Genomic DNA, 12,219 nt, shown 5'->3' with positions numbered 1-12,219 from the left:
ACTCCTCAGACACCCCGCAGGTGCCTGCCTCACACCAGTTGCCTCCTCAACACCCTCCAACCTGTTTCTCCTCCCAGTTGGCCTTGACACCTCCCCCAATGCCCAGTTGGCCACACATATTCGTGCTGCTCACAGAAATTGCCAGCCTTCATCTCCCTGTGGCTTTGCCCTCCTGGTTCCCAACTCTGTCCCACCTTCCTGATAAACTCTTACTTGTCCTTCAATACTCAAATGGAAAATCACCCTGAGAATGCTGCCTGGGCCACGGGGAGAGCTGATTCTTCATATAGTCCCCGGTGGCTGCTCCTGCCGCCTTATAGCACAGCTCCAGCCTTGGTGCCTCTAAAGCTTTCTATGGGTTGCCTAGATAGAAAAGCTCCTGCCAAGTTGGAAGACATAAATCAGGAAAAGCCTGATGGAAAGGCAACCTGTGGATTTGGCTTTGCCAAGGGGAAGAAAGGCACGTGCCAGGGTGAAGAGAAAGGCACTTTGGGTGGAGGAAAGAAGAACTGGTCAAAGGAAACTTGACTGTGAGTATGCAAGGCTGTGTGCAGGCCTCATGGGAGAGAGCTGACCTAACCTCCACACCCCAGGGTTGAGGACCCCTACCCACAGCTTCTGAACTCTCACTCCTGCTTTGGAGTCTGCAAGGTTTGCCCCTTTTATGGCACAAGCAAGGGCTAGGGTTAAGGTTGGCACAAAACGAGGTATGGAAGTATAGAGGGGACCAACAGAGTGAGCGTCCTGTACCCTTTCCCTGGCTCTGGCTCCTGGAACTGGTGACCTCTTGGCTGAGGACTGGCCCCCTCTATCCCTGAGATCTGGCTCCCAGCTTCTCTGGCCAGTGAAGCGGCTTAATGAGCCCAGGTCACATGGTCTATGCTACCTCGTGGGGGGAGGGTCCAAGCTCCTGGTGGCCACCCGGCCAGGCCCTGACGTCAGCAGCATTAACCGTCCGTCAAGCTTGTCTAATCTCTGGTCAGTGGCCGGGCCAGGTTTGTCCCGCCAGAGCCAGAGCTGAAGGCCATGAAGGCCCTCAGGGACACCTTGAGGTTGCAGGTCAGGCAGGGATGGTGGGGGCTGGAAGTTCCCACAGCAAAAGCTCCCCCCACCTATAAGACCAGAGTTTGGGGACTCGGCCAGCCCTGGGTCAGCTGTCTCTGATCCTCTGCCCTGGCCTGTGAATCAAACATATGGCATCCACTGATCCTGCTCTTGGGGTATAATTACACTCACTGCACTTAGGGTGTACAGAGTGGGACTGAGGAAGCTTCAGGCTGGAGACTCAGGGACCCCACACTTGTTGGCCATGGTCAGGGCAGCTCAAGGCCAGGCAGTGACCTCAGCCCATGAAGTCCAGGAATACTGGTCCTGAATCCCAGACCCTGGAGTCAGAACCATGGGTAGGGAAAGGCGGCGGGGAATGACCTGGTGTTTGGGTTTGTCTCTGTCCCTTGCCCAGGAAAGCTGGGGAGCTCATTACCTTTTTCCCAAGATGAGGTGTCTTCTACCTTGCCTCATCCCATTAAATCCCTTTGTCACTCTGTCCTGTCCCACCTCACTCCAGTAACCTGCTCAGCGGAGGGTCCTGAGTACCTCCCTGAGCAACCTCAGCTCAGTCAGACCCAAGACCATTCAGCAGGAGCCCTGAGCCCTGGCTTCTGCGCAGGCTCTCAGCAGCATCAGCGCTGTCTGCCCACGTGTATTGTGGGCTCCCGAACCCACCCAGGGCCCCCTGTCAGGCCTGGGTTCCCTTGCCCTCTAGCCACCCCGCAACAGGCTCAGAGCTCTACCCCCCACCTGGATATTGAGGATGCTGCCCTCCCGCTGCCTCCGCCCAGCCCAAGTATCTGTCTGCCTCCTGGACATCTCCCTCGAATGGTGACAGGTCCGGAAAATTCAGTCCCTTCAGCAGCCCTCTGCAGCCCCAGCTTGGTGGGGGCACCCCAAGCATGAGATCAGCTGTGCAGATCCAACCCAGGCTCCTGTCACTGAGCCCCCTTCCTCGCAGCTCCTTGCCCCATGGGGTGATGAAGACATAAACCCCTTATTCGTAAACCCCCAGCCCCCCCACCCCGTGCCCTCTCACACCTGTAGACATGTTTTGATGGATTTTTTTAATGATCATTTTTTTCCAGAAGTGTATTTAAAAAAAGTATTGATTTTGTTTCCATTAAAGCCAGGAAAATAAAAGGATAATAAATTACATTTAGGTATAAATAAAACAGTTACGCTTGAGATAATGTTGTGTTTTAATAGCTACTTTCAATTTTTAAAAAAATACCTAATGTTCTGTAAAAAATAAGACATTAGGGCCTCCCTGGTGGCGCAAGGGGTTAAGCACCGCACTATGAGGTGATCCGCAGCCTCTGCAGCACAAGTTTGATCCCCAGCCGGCCAGCTACGCACATGGCACAGCAGACCTCTCCTGCCTTGCCTGCTGTTCCTCTCAGCAGTGTACTTCAGTCGATCCGCCTGTTCTGTTCCCCACTGTCTCTGGTGAATCCTCTCACCCCCCGCATCTCTGGCCTGTACCCCCCAGCTCTTGTATGCATAAATTAAAAAATCTTTAAAAAAAAAAGACATTAAAGGGCCTCCCCGGTGGTGCAGTGGTTGAGCGCTGGGTTTTGAAGCTGCCCGCAGCCTCTGCAGCGCCGGTTCGATCCCCGGCTGCTCCCCGGCCACCAGAGGGGGGTCCCGCATGGCACGCAGACCTCTCCTGCCGCCCACTGCTCCCCTCAGCAGTGTATTTCTGCCTGTTCTGTTCCCTGCTCTGGCTCTGGTGAATTCTCTCACCCTCCCGCGCTTCTGACCCAGTGCTTATATAAATAAATAAATAAATAAATCTTCAAAAAAAAAAAAAGACATTAAAGGAGTGAACATTTTCCGTTTGTTTCAGGTTCCAATATGACTTGGCAGGGCTTTCTTGGATCCTGTATTTATTTAAAATTTTGGGCTTCCCTAGTGGCTCAAGGGGTTAAGATGAAACCTATGAAGCGGTCCGCAGCCACTACAGCACAAGTTTGAGCCCCCGGCCAGGGAGATACCCACATGGCGCAGCAGACCTCTCCTGACTTGCCGGCTGCTCCCCCTTAGCAGTGTATTTCAGTCAATCCGCCTGTTCTGTTCCCCACTCTGTCTTTGGTGAATCCTCTCACCCTCCCGTGCCTCTGACCTGTACCCCAATTCTTGTATGTATAAATAAATAAATCTTTAAAATTTTTTTGATATTTTGTGTATTATGGATATATGCATATATATATTTTAAGATTTATTTTTATTTATGCATACAAGAACTGGGGTGTAGGCCAGAGGTGTGGGGGTTGAGAGGATTCACCAGAGACAGAGCAGAACAGGTAGACTGACTGAAGTACACTGCTGAGAGGAGCAGCGGGTGAGACAGAAGAGGTCTGCTGCACCATGTGGGTAGCTCCCTAGCTGGTGATCAAACTCATGCCACAGTGGCTGATGATGGCTTGATAGCACTGAGATTTTAACCCCTGTGCCACCAGGGAGGTCCCATTATGGATATTCTTGCAGTCATTTGGATTTTTCAAAGTAGTACATTAATATGTTACTTATCTCAATTACTGAATTTTTTGCACCTGAGATGAGTTTGCCTTATCCTAACCTTAGCCTTGCGTGTACCAGCTTCAAGGCCTTGGGAGAGCCATCGTCTTCAGAAGGAAGCTCAGTTGCTCACACTGGCATTTGGCACCTGCCCACTCTCTCCCATACTGTAGTCCCCTTCCCTGCTTTGGCCCCACTGATTCCTGGGGCCCACAGCCCATGGCTAGACCTCATATAACCCACTGCCCCTGCCCAAATGAGCTTCTATCTCAAAACTCCTTCTTAACCCAAGATAGTCTCTGTTGACCGCATCTCATGGCTCTCCCTCAACTCTTCCTTGAGAGATCCAAGTTGGCCCATGGCCCTAATAATGTCCTATCAGTGACATTCCCCACCCCCCACCATGTCAGGCCAAATGCTTCTCCCATCTTCCCACTCATGTTCAGCCCAGCAGTGGGCATTTAATGCCCATGACTATGAAAATTAGTGCTCTCCCTCTCCCAGGAAGAAAGGACAGCTGGGCTTGATGCAAAGGTTTATTGCTGAGTCTGTGCATCTAGCTGAGGGGAGTGTGAACCATGGCCTGGCCTTGCCACATGGAAGTTCCTTGTCTCAGCTGCAATATAGGCTCTGGCCCAGGGGCATCAACTAGGACTCTGTGCCTGATGAGGAAGGAAGAAGCAGGGATGTGGCCGTGTGGACCTTTCTCCCAGACAGTTCAGGTATAGCCCTCAGTTTTTCCTGCCAGGGAGTGGGTCCTGAATGGGAAAGGTGAGACTGGTTGCTACCAGGGATCAGAGGGTGACCTGGGTTTATGCTTGTGACCCCCCCTGAAACAGACCACTCTGGGCACACCCTGGTCTTCCATCCTGTCCCAAATCCTCTGCCTGGAGCTGATCGATGGAAGCCGGACTCTGCCCCCAGCCACCCCTCAGGACAGTTAGATCATTGGCCACGGTTGGTGTCAACAGTACCCTCCCTCAATGGACCATTCTCTTGGCCTGCCAGCCTGGAGTACTGTGGGTAGGTGGGTGAAGTAGGGCATGGATCCAAGGACAGAGGGGCAGAGCCTAGGGGGAAGGGGCTGGAGGGTTACTCTGAGTCTGGTGTATGGAGAAGGTCCAGCTGGAGTCTCTCATTGGCACCCAGCAGCTCTCAGGCCTGCCCACACTTACTAATTCTGTGTAGGAGCTGCACAGGCTTGGCTGGCTTGGACTTTGGACGCCTGAAGCTGCTGGGAGGGACAGTCACTGGCCACTGGGCAGATAGATGTCGGATTTGTCACATGGAGGTGACAAGGCTGGAATGGTCTGATGGGAAGCAGCAGGCCTGCCCCTCTGCCCTTCATGAAATTCTGGGAGGAGAGGCTGTTTGCTGAACCCAGACCCACCAGGTGAGTCACAGGCCCCCTGGGGCAGGAAAGCCTCAGGAGATTGGTCAGTCAGCACTGCTGAGTCACTGTGCTCAGCTGCCCCCGGTCCTGTCTGCTCCTAGCTGGGGCTGGCTGTGGTGGGTCCGGACACCAGTGCAGCCAGGCCGTGAAGGGCAGTGCTGCTTAGGGGCACTGGGCTCTGGGAGACCTGGGAGGCCCAGAGGAGGGTCAAAGCCTCAAGGCTAGCAAGGTTCTGGGTTTTGGGTTTGTGGCTAATGCGGCCACAGGCTGGAGCCCAGGAGTTCGGGGGGGAATGAAAGGGTCCTGAGGGTTGGGACTACAAGCTCTTTGGAACTACAGGGTCTCAGGATGAGGGAGGAGAATGAGTCCAGGCATCTGTGAAGAAAGGAACCTAGTCAACATTCTGAACCTCAAAATAATTGGGGTTCAGGACTGAGAGGCACTATGGGGAGGACCTAGAAATAGTGACACCTGGGTCTCCCACACGAGATAAAGTGGGTGGGGCTCGCTAGTGAGGGGCGTGACCATTGGCAGTTGGGTGGAGCCTGAGGAGCCGGGGTGGGGCCTGGAAACAGTGGGGTCTGGATGTGGGGGGAGGGGAATTGGGATTGAGAACTGGGGCGGGACAAGATGATCCTGAGCAGTCGGAGTAGCGATGTGGGGTGCACAACTGGGGATACGGCTTAGGGTTCTAAGTTCAAAGGGCACGACAGGAGCGATCCTGCTGGGTAAGGCCCCCACCTCAGAAGAGGCCGCAGTCTTTGAGGTTCTCCTTGATGATGATATCGGTGACAGCGTCGAAGACAAACTTGACGTTCTGCGTGTCTGTGGCGCAAGTCATGTGGGAGTAGATCTCCTTCACGTCCCGCCTCATGTTGAGTTCGAGAAACTGCACCTTGATGTAGTTGCCCGCGTCCTCGTACGTGTTGGACCCTGGCGAGGGAGACCGGCGCTCACTTGGCGCCCCAAACCCTCGCCGCGCGAGGGGCGCAGGCGGGCTCGTGGGGCTGGAGCGCCGCCTGGCGCCTCACCGTCGTAGTCCGGGAAGCAGATGCTGAGATGCGCCTTTTTTATCTTCTCGGAGAAAACGTCCTTCTTGTTGAGGAAGAGCACGATGGACGTGGTGGCAAAGTAGCGGTGGTTGCAGATGCTGTTGAAGAGGTGCAGGCTCTCGTGCATGCGGTTCTGAGGAGGGCAGCGGCTGTCGGACATCGGGGGACGGGGCAGGCACCATGTCCGTGTCCAACCCGAGGACCCCTCCTCTCAGGGCCTCCCCCCTCAGACAGATGCCCCCAAGGCGCCCCTCCAGCGGGGTTGCTGGCTGCCTCCTCTCCTCCTCAGACCTCTCTGGAACGAATCTCCCCACTCAGCTGCTTCCCCTTCCTTGGGCACTGTCTCCCCCATTCCCCGGGGTGGCAGCTCTGCGCCTCCCCCAATGGTCAGGGCCTGCTTGACACGCACCACTTCGTCGTCCTCCACCAGCACCATGTCGTAGGCGCTGAGCGCCGCGATGAAGATGATGCAGGTCACCCCTTCGAAGCAGTGGATCCACTTCTTGCGCTCCGAGCGCTGTCCGCCCACATCGAACATCCTGCGGGGCCACGGGGGCCTGAACCCACGCATCGAGCCCTCCAGATGCCCCAGAGGGATGCCCTAGCCTCTTAATGCTGTCTGAGGGGGGAAGGGGAGGGAGGGGACTGGCATGTGGAGGGGCCAGGTCTGTCTGGGGAGGGGCAGGCTCTCCTAGGGATGGGAATGGGCCTCGGAAGGTGAACTCGCGGGCAGAGCCAGGAGCCAGGGTGCGGCGCCTGCCAGCGCAGGGCTGTACCTGAAGTGGAGATCCTTGAAGGAGAACTGTGTCTCGATGATGCCCGTGGTCTTGACACGTGAGCGCAGCACATCCTGCTCAGTGGGCACATAGCCAGGGGCTACCAGGCGCTCCAGGTCAGAAAGGTAGCTGCAGGGAACGCCGCAGTGTGTGTGGGCAGAGGTGGTGGTAGGGCGTGGCAGAGCCCTGCCCATGACCCCCTTCCCCACCCCAACCTGCCCGGCGCCCATACTGCTCACTCACTAGCCCGCGGAGTCATTGAGCTGGTATTCCGAGGCACGTTCAAAACAGGCCTGAATTCCCGAGTCCTTCCACAGCCGCTGGATGATGTCCGACATCTCCTTGGGCATCGTGCCCTCTTCGATGGTATCCGCCATATGCATCAGCTTCCGGGCGTCATCCTGGGGTTGGGGTGGGAGTGGTTGGTGGTGGCACTGGACTGGATACCGCCCTGAGTCTCAGTCCCCAGAGGTCCACCTCAACCCATCTCCTGGCACACCTGACGTGCAGAGTCTCCGTACTGGATGTTCAGCGTGGTCATGGCACGCACGATGGCCAGGATGGATTGAAGGGTGTTACCATAAATGATGGCAATGAATTCGAGGCACTCTTCCAGGGAGTACCCATCCTGGTGTATGATCCTATAGCCAGGGCAAGCAGGGTTAGCACCTCCTGAACCGGTGGGGAAGGACCATCTACACACACACACACACACACACACACACACACACACACACCCCTCCAGAAGACAGGGGCACTCACTTCATCTGCTTGACAATGGTGCTCTTCCCCGACTCACCAGCACCTAGAAAGGAAGCCCGGCTGGATAACCAGGATAACCGCAACAACCCTCCTAGTCCCACCCAACCCCTACCCTTAGCAAGATGGCTAGGTGGACCCCGGGCACCAGCCCAACCCCATGACCCCTGCTCCCCTCCCCCACCCCCCAGAAGGAAAGGATGATGCCCTGGTCGGAAAATGCTCCTGAATGTCAGAATGTGGCCTCCGTGGTGGTGCAAGGCGTTAAGCATCACACTATGAAGCAATCCACAGCCTCTGTAGCGTGAGTGCAATCCCCGGCCGCCAGGGAGCAGCACACATGGCACAGCAGACCTCTCCTGTCTCACCTGCTGCTCCCCTCAACAGTGTATTTCAGTCAGTCTGCCTGTTCTGCTCCCCGCTCTGTCTCTGGTGGATCCTCTCAGCTCCCCCCTTCCTTCCTTCCTCCCCCCCCCCTGCCGCGCAGCATCTCTGGCCTGTACCCAAGCTCTTGTATGCATAAATAAATCTTTTTAAAAAAATGTCAGAATGACAAAGAGGAATGAAAAGAGGAATCAACACCCTTAACAGTTCTGGGGACCTGCTGAGACCTTGATACATGCAGTCAATTATTCGGAGACAAAATAAATAAAACCCAGAGTGTCACCTTGTGGAGAGTTCTGGTACTGCCTGTGCAGGACTATTGGAGTTGGTTCAACCCCTGCTTTTCACTTGGGTGGGGAGGAGAGTGTGGGGGTGGGGGAAAAGAGAGTGTGGGGGTCAGAGGGAATTAACCCTTTGGGTGGGGGAGAGGCCAGAGGACAGCCCGTCTGAGCCTGACTTCAGGAGGGTGTTGGGAGCAGTTAATGAGACCTCTGCCTTCCCCGGGGTACTCTGGTTTGGTCTCCCTGTCCATTTCCACTGCCTGAATGGATTCCGGAGAACCTGGGTAGAACCTGCACTGCCTTTTAACGTGGCTCCTGCCTCCCCTTGGCGGGAAGGCACTGGATCAGCCCCATCTCCGCTCACTACCCAAGGGGCCCTGAACACAGCTTTCTCTATTTTCCACTGGTCTCAGTGCCCTCCCACCACATTTCGTGGCTTTACAGGTTTGCCAATAATGAATCTCTGGAAACTGAGGGTCACTGTGTGTGCATCTGGGTGGTCCTAGAGGCTGACCCCTCCCAGGACAGCTTGGCCTTCTGCTTCCTGAGGGAACAGCCTTATTGAAGGGGTGCCTGGTTTCTTTGCCCTACCTAGCAAGCCCACGGCCCAAAGGCTGGTGCTTTGGGGAGCCTAACCAGGACAAAAGTGTGCCTGTACACATACTTACACAAAAGGGTGGTTGGCACACACTTCTTGGAAAGGGGGGCTATTGAGGCCCTCTAGAGAGGGGCTTTGTGGGATACCCAGGCTTGGGGGATTAAGGTATCACCAGTCAAGCCTGGCCTGGCTCCCATTCTGTTCCCTGCCCTGACACAGTTTCATTCCCAAACATCTCTGTGTCACACAAGAGCCCTGACCTGGAGGCAGTGGCCCCACCTGGACCCACACCCCTACCCAGAAGCAGCAATTTCACGGTTCGAGCATCCTTCTCAGCATCTTCTTTCAGCTTCTTTTCCAGCTCTCTTGAATGCTTCTCCTCAGCGCTGGCCCCAGCCCCCATGATCCCAGCAGCCGGTGAAGGAACAGGGTGGTCAGTTGGCTCTTCTGGATGGTCAGGATCTCCAGAGCCAGGCTGAGGCCAGTTCTGGCCTCCCAGATACCCTCTGACCCCAGAACTGGCAATCAACTGGCTCTCCACAGACCTATGCAGGCCCTGATGAGGTTACTCAGTGGGATTTGGGGGCTGAGGGTACCCGAGAGCCAATCAGAAACAAGGACAGGTGAGTACAGCTCAGCCCCCTGCTCTTCTAATCTGGCTGGTGTGGCCCCAATCCCTCAACTGCTGACCTGGCACTCCCTCTATCCCCACCCCACCCCTCCAGGAGAGGCTCTGGAAACAATCCAACCCTTGCCCCAGAGCTGGGAAATATGTTCAGAAGGGCTTGGGCTAAGAAAGGGGAGGGGAGGGCCTAGAGCCTGGGAGATGGGGACAATGAGGGGTGGGGCTGGCATCAGGGAGCAGAGAGAGAAGTATGCATGGAGCACCTGCTCCCGAAGCAGCACTGGGCTCAGCACCCCTCCTTATCCTGTAAGCATGCAGCAGCCCTGAAGGGTGAGTGCCCACATCATCAACCTCATTTTACTGCTGAGGAAGTGGAGATCAGCCGGTCACACAGCAACACAGCAGGGGGTAGTAGAAAAGGACTGGGTGACTCTGAACCAGGGTTTCATGTTCTGGGGAATCAAAAGGGTTAAAAGATATATTTTGCATTTGCCCCATCTGGAGAGTTGGGTCTGATCTGGGTGGAGTCTCTCCATGTGCCTAACTGCAACTCAGTGGGCATGCCAGTCTCCTCTGTGTTGCTTGTCCCATGCCAGGAATCACATGATAACGTGTCTGTGCGAGTATGTGCTGTGTTCACGCCTTAGTAAATGCCTGTGCACGTGTTCACACACTGCCTCCATGTGCTACTGTGCATGACTCTTCATGTGCATGTGCTCATGTGTGTGCTTTGCAGGGCTTGTGTGGTCCAACGTGCACGTGAATGTGCGAACGTATGAATGTGTGCACATGTGGAATATGTGCTAGTGTGTACTTGCCTGTTAGTGTCTGTGTGCCTATGCATGAGTGTGTGCCTGTGTGTATACATTCATGCATCTATGTGCCTATTTGTGTGCACACACTATGTGTATTTGTGCACTTGGATGCTACAGTCTTGCAAGGGGCAAGCCTCTTCTAAAGAATGTTTGGTTTTTTTTTTTTAAAGATTTTGGGCCTCCATGGTGGTGCAAGGGGTTAAGATACAACCTATGAAGCTATCTGCAGCCATTGCAGCACAAGTTCAATCCCCTTGGCTGGCCAGGGAGCTACCCACATGGCACAACAGACCTCTCCTGACTCGCCCACTGCTCCCCTCAGTAGTGTATTTCAGTCAGTCTTGCCTGTTCTGTTTCCCACTCTGTCTCTGGTAGATCCTCTCACCCCCTCATCTCTGGCCTGTAGCCCAGCTCTTGTATGCATAAATAAATAAATCTTTAAAAAAATAAATCTTTTTTTAAAAAAGATTTATTTTTGCATAGAAGAACTGGGGTGCAAGCCAGAGGTGCTGGGGGTGGTGAGAGGATTCACCAGAGAGAGTGGGGAGCAACAGGTGGATTTACTGAAATACTCTGCTAAAGGGAGCAGTAGGCAAGATAGGAGAGGTCTGCTGTGCTACATGTGGGTCAGCTCCCTGACCGGGGCTCAAACTCAGGCTGTAGTGGTGATAGCTCTGACTTAATCCCTAGGCCACCAGGGAGGCTCCCAAAGAATGTTTTACAGACCGGTTGTCATATGGGGAAACTGAGTCCCAGAGCAGGTCTGACACTCCCAGGAGCATGGGGAGGTGGGACTCATTTATTCTACTATACTGTGCCCTGTGGATGATCTGGGCACTGCCTAGGGATCTGGTGTCTGTGTATTCAGGTGGTACAGGGCACGCCTCTGTGAAGAAATGGCTCGATTAAGCTTGTAATGTTGAGTGCCAAGTTTCTGGAGATTTCCCACCTCTCAGTGTGCCTTCCAGGGGGTCTGATATTCCTGGCTGGACTGTCATTTGGAAACCTACCTTTTAGTACTCAACTCTGTTGCATACCCAAGAGGCCACAAGGGGGTGCCAGGACCCCAGGCACTGAGCACAGAAACCTGTCCCGAAATAGGACAGAGAAGTGGTACTGATTCCCACCATGGGCTGTGGGCTGTAACCCATACCCTGTTGAGTGTGTGTGTGTGTGTGTGTGTGTGTGTGTGTGTGTGTGTGTGTGTGTGTGTGGTGGGGGGGGTCTTCAGGGCAAAGTGTCCTTTGTACCATTTTCAGCCTTCATTTGTGCCAGTTTCATCTGTGTTCCGTCTATCCTCCTCTACCCACCGCATTATTAGGTGGAACGGGAGAGGGGGTGTCTCTGCAGCCCCTTACACACTGCCCATAGGGTAGAGCAGGAGCCTGGGTGTAAAGCCAATGAAAACCTGGTTTCTGTGTTTTGGATTTAAAGTAGGGCCAATCCAACCTCCTACCCATCTCCCCTTGGCCAACAGGCATGGCCCTAAGCCCCGCTGGGTGAATGCTCCTTCCCAGCCTTTAGCTCCCCTATCCGGGCTGGACTCAGTGCATTTGGCTCAGGGCTCCCACCCCTGCTTTGTCCTGTCCAGCAGCTGCCTACCTATCCTGTTCCTCCCCACCTCTGGACATTTGCTCATGTTGGGTGCTCTGTTGAGGGCCAGCAGGAAGGAGACATGGAGGAAGGGGATTTTGTTAACTTTCAAGAAAAGGACAATTGGACTGGAAGAACTGTGGCTTTGTCTTGCCGATTCTGCGTCCTCAGTACCTCAGACCAGGCCAGACACAAAGCCAGGTGAGAAAGCAGTGTCAAACAACTGAGCAATCAAATGAGTGAACGGAAGCTAGGTTTGCAAAAGAGAATTGTGGGAACTGGTGGCCAGGTCACATGGGGAGCAGGAAGGCTAGACTCTGGGTTTGAGCTGAACTCCCACCCTCCTCCCCTACCAACGAGAAAAGCCAAAGTC

The 12,219-nt window shown here is 54.6% G+C and overlaps 1 protein-coding gene across 1 annotated transcript; it reads right to left on the bottom strand.

Moving 5' to 3' along the window:
• Positions 1-4,207: 4,207 nt before the first annotated feature.
• GNAT1 (G protein subunit alpha transducin 1) lies at positions 4,208-9,239 on the bottom strand. The gene is made up of 9 exons (XM_037520442.2): positions 9,111-9,239; positions 7,554-7,596; positions 7,291-7,432; positions 7,035-7,192; positions 6,792-6,920; positions 6,425-6,554; positions 5,995-6,148; positions 5,705-5,896; positions 4,208-4,232 (listed from the first exon to the last, which is right to left on the bottom strand). Exons 1-8 carry the CDS (start codon positions 9,214-9,216, stop codon positions 5,706-5,708), a joined length of 1,053 nt encoding a protein of 350 aa, XP_037376339.1. The 5' UTR covers positions 9,217-9,239; the 3' UTR covers positions 4,208-4,232; position 5,705.
• Positions 9,240-12,219: the final 2,980 nt, after the last annotated feature.

Source organism: Talpa occidentalis, unplaced genomic scaffold, assembly GCF_014898055.3.
Source record: "Talpa occidentalis isolate TD23 unplaced genomic scaffold, MPIMG_talOcc4v2.1 talOcc4.10, whole genome shotgun sequence".
Classification (NCBI taxonomy): Eukaryota; Metazoa; Chordata; class Mammalia; order Eulipotyphla; family Talpidae; genus Talpa; species Talpa occidentalis.
Note: the sequence above shows the minus strand (reverse complement) of the source record. Positions and strands in the feature narration are given on the sequence as shown.